General features: G+C 42.7%; 1 protein-coding gene across 1 annotated transcript; it reads right to left on the bottom strand.

Moving 5' to 3' along the window:
• Window positions 1-144: 144 nt before the first annotated feature.
• LOC132257166 (protein kibra) lies at window positions 145-13,412 on the bottom strand. Its single transcript, XM_059753952.1, has 10 exons — window positions 12,087-13,412; window positions 4,198-4,307; window positions 3,879-4,070; window positions 3,635-3,794; window positions 2,213-3,565; window positions 1,965-2,148; window positions 1,369-1,895; window positions 1,145-1,302; window positions 747-1,074; window positions 145-681 (listed from the first exon to the last, which is right to left on the bottom strand). The coding sequence occupies exons 1-10, from the start codon at window positions 12,218-12,220 to the stop codon at window positions 387-389; spliced, it is 3,441 nt and encodes a 1,146-aa protein (XP_059609935.1). The 5' UTR covers window positions 12,221-13,412; the 3' UTR covers window positions 145-386.
• Between the last annotated feature and the right edge of the window lie 357 nt (window positions 13,413-13,769).

Here is a 13,769-nt window from a genome sequence, read left to right as displayed (position 1 = left end):
GAAGTCGATAAGAAGAGCAATAAAAAATAAACTCATAAGTGAATAAAGAAGCAATTTTTCAGGCAGTGATTTCACACACAAATATGTAAAAAAAAACTATCAATAGACATAGAGTAACAGACACATAGTCAATCGCTTAAAGTTTCCATTGTAAATGTTTTCCTTTTATTTTTTTTTCTTTAAAAAAATTAAGAGAAATGTTCATGCTACTTCAAAATCACAGAGTCAAGGAAGCAATAAAATACAGTGTTCTGGATACTGTGAAGAATAGTTGTGATAAATTTTCCATCATGAGAGACACTTAAAGTAAAATAGATACGTTTTTTCTCTAATCTTAATTATTGCACTTTGAGGCTCTCTCGAAGCAATGAAGTTCACCACAAATCCTACACTTCCACGCCGTAGTTTCTGTCCACCACATAATCTGGCGGCTCTGTCTCTTCGGCGATGCTCTCGCTGATTGTCCGCGGCGCTGGGATTGGGTGAATCTCGGCGGCGGTGTGCAGGAGTTGAACGGCTTCCGCGTGCGGATAGCTTGGCGGCGGCGGCATCTTCTTGCGACGAGAGGGATTCAGTGGCCCGTGCAGATTGTCAGGCAATGTTAGGTCCTCATTCGATGCATTTTCCGTTGGCAATTCAGGCACTGACATTCCCATTCGCGTGAAGAAAGCCATCTTTTCTCTGCAAAGACAAACGCATTGATTTTAAGAAAAATCTCTCATGGTTTCTTGACAAAGTTTACTCACTTGAAAGACACAATGTCGGGTTGTCCCTTGCCTAGGCGTGTCTTCCTGAGCTTGTAGATCTCCTTTGACTTCTTATGCATCAACTTCTGCAGCTTCTTGTCGTCTGGCGTGTTTGGATCCGCCGTCTCGACCAGCTTCTGGAAGTCCTCATTCTCAAGTGCCCAGGCGGCCACTTTAGCATCATTGGCGTCTCGTGCTTGCTCAAGACGCTGCTTCAAGTCCCTCAATTTAGAGATCTCGTCATTGAGTGTCTCGAGTTTCGTGTGCTGAGCCTGAAGATCGAGCTCTAAATCCAGACTTGTGCGTGGAATTGAACTTGGATGAATTTCTAGAAGGAGAAAAATACCACAAAAATGAGGATCAAATGCGCTTTTTACAAGCTTAAAGCTTCTACTCACTGGACACAGGTTTTGGTAGTCTGTTGTGGAATCGCAGCGATCGTCGCTCGATTGAGTTCCGCTGGAAAGGATGCAGGAGTGTTGCGGCTCCAAAGTGCATGGCTGAGTCGGAATCACTTCGATTGAGTCGGCAGATGCGATTCTTGCTGACAACAGCGCTATGAGAAAGAGAAAAGAAAATCAATATTCGAGCTTTATCCTTAAAGCCTTTAAGCTCAATTTACCTTGGTGAGAAGGTTTGTGATCGCTTAACCAGGCGATCGTCAATGGTTTCTTTGGACATCGCTGCAGTTTCCTGGAGTCTCCTTCGCGCCTTCTCCGGTAGGAACGCACACTCGGTGTTGGTCTCCTTGTCCGCCATCTCTGGCGTGTAGTTCTGCACCTCATTCATGTAGTCCGCCAGCATCTGCTCAGTGGACTCATGCTGATCCTCATCCTCAGTGCTCGACTCATCGTCATCCTTGCCGCCACTCGCCTCAGCGGATTGATCCTCATCGTCGCTGTTAATGTTCAGTCTTTGATTCAATTCCATCGCCAGAGCGGCATGATGGACATCCTCCTGGCCCTGATTGCGTGTCAGTGTTGAGGTCTGCGAGGAGATGATTGTGGACTCGTCCGAGGATTCCTCCTTGCACGCTCCGACGACCTCAAAGGTCTCCAGGTTGTTCAAGTAGCGGAAGTTGAGGATATTATACCACTTGAGTGTTGCGTCATCCGCATTGAATTCCGCCAGACTCACTTGAGCGCATCCCTGAAAGGGCAGAAATACATTTCATCAGTTTTACCCCTGAAAATTAGTCAGTTTCTAAAGGTTTCTTACAATGCACTCTTCGCGTTGGCCAGCCAATATCGCGATGGCGTTAACCTGGAGAGTCTTGGTGAATACTTTGTGCAGATGTATGGCTATTGAGAAACTGTCTCCAAATACTGGTTTCTGGAAGTCCGTGAAATTATTTGTACGTAGAGTTTGTGACGAATTTGGCAGGAGGGCAGCTTTGAAGTACCTGCAAAGACAATTAGCATAATTAAAGTGTCTGCTGAAGCTTGATATCAAGCTTGTAAACTTACATTTGACATTGCTGCAGAGGACAAAGAGCCGTGAGATTCCTCGCCCTTTCGAGTGAAATGTGCAGAGCACTGTCCGTCTTGGAGTATTTCAGTCCAATCTGCACTTGAGCAGCCTCTCGATTGGGCAGCAGAGCTCGGGACGCTTCGAACACTCCCGAATCACCGGCCACAGATTCATTGCTCACGGCGGCTGAGACTGAGCGCGTATTGGAGGCGGAGGATGATCGTGACATGGCCATTTGCTGCTGCGGCAGATCGAGCAGAGAGGGCTTCTCGTAGATCGGCGACAGCTGAGGCGCCAGACCCATGCTCTGCTTGAATTCCAGCTCTTGCAGCCTCTCCTCCAGTCTCATGCAGTCCAGCACAGTGGAGCTGAGGTCCAGATTCTTCGTGTTCTCATACGTGGGCTCGTCACCCTTCGTGGCACACTCGGAGGAGTCTTTCATTGGTGACGCCGGAGGAGTTTCCATGGAGAGACTGCTGCGCGGCGACAAGGAGACTTCTGAGGGATGAGAGAGCCTCTGGATACACCGCTGGAGGTCCACCATGTCCACCTGGGGCTCAGTAGACAGCGGATCACCGTAGATGTCCGTGAAGCTGAGGCCTGATAGCGATCCCTTGCTGCTGGCGGTGGATAGAGAGCCCAGACTAGATCCACTGCTGATGGAGAAGGTGCTGCCGGAGGATAAGCTCTTCAGTCTCTCCTCCAGCAGTTTGGTGGACCGCAGAGCGTCTTGCAGCTGCGTCAGCAGCATCTGCTTTTCCTCATGCACTCGCAATCTGTTGGCTATGCACTGATTGCTGAACTCGTACTCCTGGTTGAGCTCCTGCTCCAGCTGGTGGCACGTGGACTGGATCTCAGCCACCTCTTTGGGTGTCTTCGACGACGTCGGTATGCTGCGGAGCTCTTTGAGGAATTGCTCCTTCTCCTGGATCAGAAGCAATCGATCCTTGTCCGATTCCAGCTGTCCAGGCTCAATCTTCTCCACATGATCCGCCAGTTGCTGCTGCAGGTACTTTATCCTCTTCTTCCACTCGTCGTACTGTAGACGCGTCTTTGCCACTTCCGCCAATCTGGCGCCCAGTGGGAAGATATCCGCACAGAGATCCGTCTGCGATGAGGCACAGACGCGATCCTGGGCCAGATTGAGAGCTGACACCACCGGACTGCCGTTGCCGTACTGAAGCCTCGTCAGATCGTACTTGAGTTGCGTCAGACTGCGCTTCAGCTCCTTCTTCTCCTGCTCGCCAGACACGAGATTCTTCTGGATCTTGATCATCTCGTCCCGTATCGCCTGAACTTCAGCCAGATTGTAGCATCCATTCTCGCGGGCACTGAGCTTCTGCTCCACACTGCAAAGGCAAAGAAGAAAGTCATGAGTTAGATTGGAGTGGGATTGATTTGGGCACTTGTTGGCGTACTTGTAGAGTGTGTCCACGCCGCGCTGTGTGAAGGAAATCTCTGATGTAATTTGCGCTAGTTCTCGCTTCAGTCGTCGCACTCGTTCCTTGGACAAAGCCAGATCAGCTTTGAGAAGTTCAGGATCAAATTTGGTACTAATTGAGCTCGACGATGAATAAACTGCAAATAGAAGGTTGACGCATTGTTTAGAACCCGTTGAGGCTTGACCCGAGATGGTTAGTAGGTCTAGGTTCGGATACTTACGACTAGTTCTACTTGCGGCCATCGCGTTAAGATTGTTGAACTCATCTTGAGCCAGCATGAGTCGCCTCTGCTTCACATCGTAGATCTCCTTCTTCGCCTCGAGTGCGTCCTGTGCTGAATTGAGATATTCACGAAGCATGGCCTCTTGGACAATTTTCCATTCTTGTCGCGGATCTTCGAGTTGTGTTGATTCTATAGTGGCCGATAGAGACGGAGAGAATTGTGTATTGTGGCGTGTGAATTTTATTGCTCTCCGCGAGCGATTCTTCTATTGTTTGGCATGGAGATAGGGTGTGAAATTTCACAATAATATACTCACGATTGAGGTGATTGATATAGTATCGGCCAATGATGGTGTCATAGGCCTCCTCCCAGCCCAATGGCAATTCATCGCCAATGCAATCGGCGAAATTTGATGGTTTTGTATATCTGCAATTGGTGAAGAGAGTGAAAGGGGGGGAAAATATTTCTGTTATATAGCTTGCGTTTGGGATTTCGCAAAAGGCTGATGAGGAGGAAAAATGGTTGGTAAAGAGTGAAAAGGCATTTTAGCGGCAGAGTTGAGAGAAGACATTGTAACACACAATTGAAAAACTGACTCTGTGTGTCTCTCTCGCATACACTCGCAGGCAATTTAGTTGTACTATTTATAAGTTATGCAAGAATTTCTGTGGAATGTTGAACACATTTCAATTTTATATCTCTCCATGTCATTACGATGTTTATAAAGTTCTCCCTCTTGCCTCGGCATAACGCACGGCAACACAATGAGAAAATGCCAGTGCTCCGCATTTGAGAGGTGGCCAGAAGCGGAGCACGCAAAAAAAGAGATCGAGGAACACGAGATGGTAATGAGATGAGAGGAGATATGAGGTTTTTAGCAAGTGTAAAATCACTTCAATGAAGGTGAAGCGAAATATTCTCTGTCTGTCGTTGTTGGCCACAGAAAGAGTGGAGAGATATTAATACGTATATTAAATACACCATGAGAGCAGAGTTTAAAAAGGGTACTTTTTATTATTATGGAATGCCATCCTCGTGAAGGCACACGCACAAGAGCACACAAGAGGAGAAAAAAAGCAGTCATCTGACTGCGTTGGAATCTCATGTGGAAAAAAAGCGAGTCATTTATATTTAAAACAAACACTATTTTAGTAAGTTAATCCAACAAACAACCTAACCTTGGCATACCACTGAGTCTCTTTATCGTGGTGTTTTTTTTTCGACGGCTTATTTATATTTATAATATACATATTCATTATTAATGTCACCACTTCAGAGGCACTTCTATTTTCAATATGAATAGACGGGGAAGAATTCCTCGTGACATTTTCAATAGACTTCTCTCGCTCTCTGCGGAATATGAAATATATCTTATTTCAATCAAATTCAATTCATCTCAGTCACGCTTCACTTGGAGAGCGATTGCAGAAATTGATTTCAAGGGTGGGAGGCCTTTTTATTATTTCTGTATGCGATCGTGCAAATGAATGGCTAAATTATTATATTCTCTGATTGAGAATATCACTTGTGGAAATTATGCTGTGGAATCCCAAAAGCCAAATCCAGTCAGACTCATAGTCAAGGCTGATTGTTAGATAACTGACTAGTTTTGTGCCTTTTTGGCCTTTTTCCGTAAATTCGTCATCCAAAGGAAATGTCTCCAACAAGACTAAAACTCTTTATAAAATGACTCAGTCAGATAATATTGCGACGGTGGGTTAAAAAAACTTGTTAACCACAAAAGGCATAATTAAAGTCTCATTTGACGAGTTGAAGACATTAAACGCAGTCAGTGTTAAATTTCTGACTCTGTAATGTCTCAATATTTTGGCAAAGGAAGAAACATTGAATGAAAAAGACCTTCTTTACCAGCTAAGGAAATTATTTTTGGATTAAAAACAAGACACTTTGAGAGCTTAGTTTATAGAGTGAGAGAGAGTCTTTGGAATGTTACATTATTTCGGGAAGTGCTAAATTTAAGACGCGCACTTTCTTTCCCAAAAGGTTGGTGTGGAGAAGGCGAGAAAAATTCACATTGCCATAAAAAAGGCAGTAGTATAAGTTGCGAGAGAGAACTAATATGCGAATTACAGTGTAAATTTAGCAGAATTGTTTGAATAGATTTGTACATACGGATAAGTATGTAAATAAGGAGTGAAAAGTGAGGAGTTGCCCTCTAGAATAGAGGCTCTCTTGTGGCAATAAATCAAAATGCACATATATATAAGACATTCCATTACGCCACAAACCATAAAAATTCCAATCGAGCGAAAGCGTTTATAAAATCAACATGAGGCTATTTTTACATAAACTTCACTTCAAATTTTGAAGTGTTTCAAATACATACTGCCACACATATATATCTGTAAGAGTCCCACAATAGGACAGAAGTGAGATGAGTGGAATATATTGAAAATTCACCCAGATTTTCACACTCATATTGCAATATTTATGAAATTTCATTACTTCTTCTTACAATTTTTATGTTGTATGTCTTGAGATAAGCGCGCGCTTCAGTGCTCTATAAATTGCCCAGAGTGATATTCTTTTTCTATTTGGAGTGTGTCGAGAGGCAGTGAGACAAGAGAGAAAATCAGTGTTTGAAATAATACTTGAAAATCTAATTAAGAGAATCGCGAACTGATTGAGAGTGGATTTCCGAGAAGCGCGCAGATTTCGCACTAATTTCGCGACTTTCTGAGAAATTCCATTTGGACGCCGCGCGCACACACAATTATACATTTTCTGCTATTAAGTGAGCGACAAAATTTCTACAAGTGAGTGAAAATAAACATATCAACATTCCTGCGCTATCAGTGAATCATTGAAAGTGTTATCATGAAATTGTCCCAAACGGAATGATTAACTTGAAACACTTTCTGCCCCTTCACGTTCACCCAACTCTCTCGGGCGTGATGGTTGATAAAGTTTTGACGGGAGAGACGCGAGCTTTCGCATGTTTTTTTTTTGTTTTCTCCCCATCATCATCTTCCTCATAGGAAATGCCATAACATTCTCCTTTTCGCTCGCGCGCGCGAACGCGATTATTGGAGTTTGAAAAAAGTCTGCAGTGATGGGAAATTCCCCAGAATTCCTCTCTCTTGATAAATTAATGCTCAATCTTCGGCTATTTTTGGACAGTCCACACACTCTTTTCTGGCTAGAAATAAAAACGACACGAGAATGACCAAGATATAAAATTCCAAGAGACTGTCATTTCATTTATACAGTCTTCTCTCTGGAAATATCAGACCAGTGGACTTTATCGATACAAGATTACACTCTCTTCTCGCCGCTCCTTTGCTAAAACAGCAGCAAGCAAAAAAAAGAACGACGACAGACGATTAAAAAGAGTTGAGCTCTAATCTAACGATTTATGGAGATATCTTCTAAATGCGACACACACTCCCAACAGTGGTAAGATGAAGACGCTTGGTCTGGGGAGGGCAAAAAAGACAGCCAGGAGAGAGAAAGAGAGAAATATTTTAACGGTTGTTAATATAGCTTAGGAGAAAAATTTAATTGCATCTTCGAGAGCATGGAGAGGAAGATGTATATGCGATACGGCGAAAAAAAAGAACGCTGATTCAAGAGTATCACATCAGAAACTATTATTATTGCTAAGTACATTCATGAGGAGAAAATGAAAGACAATGAAGAAAAAGGCAGACTCTGAGCTATTTGGAATTCATGTCGGGTGTGTTGATCTGTTTTTTTTTTCGTCAGAAAGCTTTCAGAACGGATTTTTTCCCTGCTTCTTCAATATATACTTGTCATTTAATTCAAACCATGAATTCTAGTGAAATCCAAAAGGCTGAGTGACTGTCTTCATGTCTGCACAGCCGAGGAGGGAATGTCTCGCGGAAGGCGTTGTTCAACCCCACAGAGACCACAGGAAGTTGATAAGTGTGGGAAATTAATTTAAATAGCCGACCATCATTGTTGAGGAATTTCGTTTTGAATCCTCCCACACTTTTATAGAGATTGCCGGTCATTCGCCGCATTTTTACCATCAGGCAATCTTTATTACATCGCGCGCGGCTGTCGTGGACAGGGCGCAAGTGAAGCGAATCCGCACCATTTTCTAACATCATGGCAATTAATTCATGAATTATTGCCTGTGCAAGGAGCTCTCCCAGGCCTCCCGGAACAGTGGACTTTGATGTGTAGGAGGATGGACTAATTATCATGGAATGAATGTCGGAGGGAATTGTCTCTGTTTGTCTCGTCGATTCACTCTCTGTCGGAGGAAGAGGTTCACGAGGGAAAAATCTCTTCCTAACATCTGTAAAAAATCACTTCTTCACCGGACACACTCGTTGTACAACTTCGTGCATCTCAAGTAAATAATCTTCAATTCAAGTTCAAGATGTGCCTTCCTCTTGGCTCTTTTTGCCCACCATCATCCTCCTGCAATTTACACACAGAGAAAAACCACTCAGTGAGAGAGCGAGATTCTTACATTGTAACAATGGCCAGAGAGTGGACATACTGAGTGTGGGAATCTCCTCATTGTCCCCCGCGCGCCTGGCTTTCAGATGAATTGAAGAAAAATTACTGATAGGAAGAGACCGCATTTCTTTCGAGAGCCCCAAAGAAAGATCACAACACAGCGCAAACCAAACTTGGGAATCGACTTACAATTGAGCGCTTGTATTCGCGCGGATCGGTGGAAAAATGTGTCGTGTAAATGGGCCTTAAACAAATCACCTCGTTTTGATGCGAGCCGCGCGTCTAAAAGTCTCTCTCGAACAAACCGATGAACCTATTTTGGGCGGTATTTCTGTCTGTGGTGTCTTTTATAAATAAGATGTTGCAAATGTCACAAGTTTATTGTCGCTATTTCGGTGGTGATTCGGCGCTGATACATTGCGTGTGTGAGATATCAGGAAAAGGGATCATTCATGGCGTACATTATTAAGCTGAGATGTTGTGTTCATGGAGATATCGTCATTGTGCGTCTGCGGGAGAGATCGCGTAAAGAGAGGCAAATGATGTGGGCGGAAGAGGAATTTTTTTCTCGCGTATATAAGAGTGTCTTTCACCAAAAGGGAGGGAGTTTTTTCATGCTGTGTCAGCGCGGCACACGAGCAAGAATGCTCATGTGTTTCGACGATGAAGAGGTGCAGATTAAGAGAGAAGTCATACAGTTAGGCACAGCGAGATATTCATTGGATGAGAGAAGAGACTGCGTAAATTTCAATCGAAAAAGATGTTTCAAACAGGAAGAATGTCGTCAAGTTCATTAATGAACATATACAGAAGCCACACAACAATTCATGGCACAGGCATTTTTCATCGTGCACAACACAATCGCGCGCGCGAAAGATATTATATGGAACTTTTGGGGAGGTTTGTTTCTTTTTTGGGGGGAAGAGATGAAATTAGTATAAATTTTATGGCTTTTTCGGGCCTCTTCTCACGACATTCTCCGCACACACTCGATGGTCAAGTGTATCCAAATTTGGGCAAATGCTTTGTCCGATAGAAAAGCATGAGAGTCATTGGCAAAACAGGTGGGTGTGTTAGCAGACAATCCAGTCTGCCATCGTGGAAGTAGACTTCAGCAATCCAGCAATTTGCCCTCACAGTCAATATTTTATTACACACAAATCTCGCTCTCTCTCTCTCTCTCTCGCTAAGGTTGTGACTCAGTAGTTTGGTATGCTTATTAGCCTTTGGAGTGTTGAAGCACGATTCAGCAGTGCGAAAAAAATCCACTTTGTCGATCGATTTCAGTGATTATTTCGGGTGGGAAGGCGCGCACAATTACAAAATTTAGGAGCGCGTGTCGAACGAGGAAAAGCTCCAAAACGGGCGTGTATTTGTCGCATTCCATACACACCGCATTTCATATATATCTATCGCGCAATGGGCAACTAAATAGTGAAATCACAAATATAATACTGCCAAAACCAACATATTGTTGCGGCGCCCACGGAAAAAGCCGCGCGCGCTTTTCATAATATCACAACTCGACTGTGCAACATTTTGGCACTTGACCGAATTTTTCTGTGCCTCTCAATTGAATTCCTTAGGAGAGATTTTTTTATTCTTCAAACAATATATGTTATTCTCAGGACACTATTGAGACGGATTTTCTCTGCTAATGTATGCATTAGCAGAGAGAGACTATTCAATAGCATCTTCCGTGTGTTATGTGCTTTATTGTTACATATCGTGTGGAATTCCAACTATTTCAAAGTCATTACACGCACCTAATTAAAATAGCTGAACTGTGACGCTGAGCGCGGAGACTAAAAATACCGAGGAACGTGGTTTTACCTCTCCGGACGGGAATATATTTTGCCTCCCTTGCATGTGCATTCCGTGGATGGTGTAAAAAATGCCTAAAGAGAGACTTCAAATCGACCATGGGAAATTTCCTCTTGAAATGCGCGCGCGGGAAGACAGATGTTGCTGTGCTGAAGATACCGGAATAAGATAGGGCTGAGCGGCTATAAATTCAGCGCCGGGAGAGACGACTTAAGTTAGAGCCTCCGGAGAAAACTAGGGTTTTGCTACAGAACTTTCCAACGAACCATTCCACACAATCTTTAGGATTGTTTTATCTCACGGTGAAGAAGTTGAATTTGAATAATTCAAGAACCTGTATAATCCATTATGGATTCCCGGCAATATCAGGTTCTCCGGTGATCTTAAATAGAGAGACACTCTCGATCAGCGATGATTCTACAATTTACTCCCCAGAGTACGTCAATATAGTAGATTTGATCTTATCTCGTGGACCTACTTAAGCGCGTCGCGCACTCAATAGAAATTTGGAATGCGATAGGGTTCAATATGATTACACAATTTTCGAAATTGATCACCGCGTTGACCTCGAAAAGACATACAAAGTTTGCAACTCTGAAATACCAGAAGCTATAATATATTGTATGATTCAGGTCATATCCGAAATGGGCTTAACAAAAATATTCTGCATAGCTTTGCAACTTCTGCAACTGCCAAGAAAATTGCTGTTTCTCATAAAGAGGGGAGAGAAAAAAAACGCGAATTTCACGTAGAAAAATGCATTAAATTTCTTCTCTGCTATGTGGTATTTCTCAATCTCCCGATGGTAAAAAGAAAGAGTGAAACACGACAAGCTCACACAGACACGAGTCGTGTTAGTTTCCAAAGTAAAAGGTCAATATATTTTCGATGCACGGAACATTTTCTTGAGGCATTTCTAACACACATCACTCATACTGTTGATTTATTTAAATAAACCTCCAATGCTTGGGTTTTTCTCCTCCTAAACACATCTCCTTCTTTTTCCTCTCGTCCATTTGTTCTTTCTTATACATTTTATTTCACATTTTTTTCTCTCTCTTGTCTGACTTTTCAAAATGTACGTCAAAGCTCTCTTTCTCTCTCTCTCTCTTGCTCCCTCTGCCAATGTGTGGACTTTTGTGGTGAGAATGCGAAGAGTGACGCGAGAAGAGTCTCTCTTATTAAAAATTAAAATCTATACAAAACGATGAGACAGAAATTTAAATTAGGAAGAATTGATCGAGTTATGAAGTGACAGAGAGACTTGGGAGGAGGACAAACACACAAATCGAGGGAAAAAAAACACTTCATTTACATTTGACGATCTTTAGCTTGTGTGTTTCTTCGTTTCACGATCGCAAGATCCAGTGAAGAATTCAAATGGAATTTTATAGTTCTTTAGAGGAGTGAGGAGAGATTGAGCTTCGGTGGCTCACAGACTTTGTGATCTTCACGTTGACCTAATCGTAAACTTCGCTTGAGAATTCTAATTTGACCTTTTGGAGAGAAAAAACGCAAAAAGAAAAATCTATTCTAGTTTTTGCTTCGCTGTTTTTCATCGGAATTTCACATTGAAAATAGTCAAAATATTATTCTGATCAATTTTTAACTTCCTTCTGACCACTTTCTACATATAATTTCCCTATTAAAATCGTATAATTGAATGCCTTTTGGCAAATTCCTCTATGATTCAATGACTTTGTGGCGAATTAATTCCGTCAATGACAAGTGCTGTGAATGCTTCGGCACAAGAGCCTCAAGATGGGGGATTTTCTCAAGAAGTGTCAGAAGATTGGAAGTGGAAAATCTCATGAGCGGGTTCTGAGGCGGCGTGAAGCGTGGAAATCTCGCTGGAATGCGATCTTGAAGGTTGATGTGAGGTGATTGTTAAGGGGGATTCTCGAAGGTCTGCACACAACTACTGCTCACCTGTCTCTTGGATCGATCCAAGTGGTTTTCTTGCTGTTGTGATCAATGTAGTAGATCTTTCCATCGTAGTCCTGACCAATTTCCCAACCATCGGGCAAGTGAAGTTCACCATTTTTACTATGTCTTTTTGGCATATTCAACACTTTTCTTTTAACTTTTTACCCGCGCACAGAGTTTATTCGGGCCCTTTTCCCCCGTGTTTTTTTTCGCCCTATCTTTTCTTGTCTTGTTGTGAACTATCTTCTTGTTTTGCTTCTCTCTTTCTCTCTCTCATGTACTTCTCAAACTACATACACAAATCTTCCTCTATTGTGGGTATAGAGGAGAAATATAAAACCTTTTTTCTTGCCTTTCGAACCTTCTACTTCTTGTATTTTTCTTCACAACACACTATTTCAATTCAACAGTATAACACAAACTTCTCCGTCGCGCCTTCTCACTCCTCTCAACACTGCTGGACGGATGGTGAGTGAGATGGGTGTATTATCCACTCTGTCCCGCCATATTGAAATTCCACAGAGCGATGTTGCCACTTCTTCTTCGTGTGTTGCACATTCCAATGGTATTTTTTTGTGTAATAATAGATAATCTGTTATAGCTTTTCTTGTAGGTTCAACACCATTTTATTAAAACCTCACACACACACGCCATCGGGCCTTTTTTTCGGCACGGTGAGAGGGAAGAATTTCATTTGTCCATGACTGAGCGCGGGGTGGATGAAATTCAACGGAAACTATAATATTTGGGTTACTATATTTCTTTTTTTGAGGGAAAAACGATCCAGTGGTTTTCCCCAGCTCTCTCTCTCTCTCTTTCGCTCTCGCTGCAAACAGTCTCAAATGCGAACAAAAAGATCAACTTTTACAATTTCTCGCGAAAAAAAAACACACAGTCAACAGTGTAGAAAAGAATTCACTCGCGTATACTTTTGTGCTCAATTAATGTGTATCAATTAATGGGCATTTCCATGGATTTATGGGCAAATGTTGCTGTTCGGCGACTGTTCAGCCCATAAGTTGATCATTTGGCAGTCACTCTCCTTCGAATTGGATAACACTTATAAGCCTAATCCCAGGATTAACTGCACAGATCAGTTTAAAGCCAGACACTTTGCGCACAATTTTGAGTGAGGAGAAAATTTGCGATAATTCTTCTCCCTCTCGGTGTGGATACTCGGAAACTTATGTAGAGAAACAAAACGGCACAATGAACTTAATTTAAAAGAATAAAAAAAACAAAGTCACTTAATCGAGGAGAAATGTTGATAGAATTCGCGGCGATTGGGGCGAATGGTGAGAAAAAAAAACACACAGTGACTCGTTAGAGCTGACAGACCTCTCTTGAAGCGCTCATTTTCGAAACTGAATTCCTTGTGCACACCATCGAACGGAGTCACTGAGAAATTGTCTTATTTCACTGCGATGCACACAGAAACACGGCGTGCTTTCTGTGTGTATTGCCGCAAGTGTTGCTATAGCACCACATTGTTCACAGTGTGCTGTTAACCATCTCTTTGGGAGATTATTTTTAACCGTGCGCACAGAGCATAGTTTTGGTGTTTGTGTGCCCGAGAAGCTTCGGATGTGTGCTACAAACATTTTCCCAACACTATGCTTTCTGGCGTGATCCCATGGTTTTCTTCCACACCACACGAAGTGTGTACAGTGGATATGTTGGTTTAGA

Source organism: Phlebotomus argentipes, unplaced genomic scaffold (genome assembly GCF_947086385.1).
Source record: "Phlebotomus argentipes unplaced genomic scaffold, Phlebotomus argentipes genome assembly contig_42, whole genome shotgun sequence".
Taxonomy (NCBI): Eukaryota; Metazoa; Arthropoda; class Insecta; order Diptera; family Psychodidae; genus Phlebotomus; species Phlebotomus argentipes.
This window is presented reverse-complemented; position numbering and strand designations above follow the sequence as displayed.

What these genes read in the sequence shown, in the direction of transcription:
- LOC132257166 (XM_059753952.1), bottom strand. Translation starts at nt 12,220, where the DNA reads ATGCCAAAAAGACATAGTAAAAATGGTGAACTTCACTTGCCCGATGGT. An exon ending in CTATATCAATCACCTCAATC is followed by an intron (nt 4,071 to 4,197) that starts GTGAGTATATTA and finishes CGGCCACTATAG; the next exon opens with AATCAACACAACTCGAAGAT. An exon ending in ACTACCAAAACCTGTGTCCA is followed by an intron (nt 1,075 to 1,144) that starts GTGAGTAGAAGC and finishes TTCTCCTTCTAG; the next exon opens with AAATTCATCCAAGTTCAATT.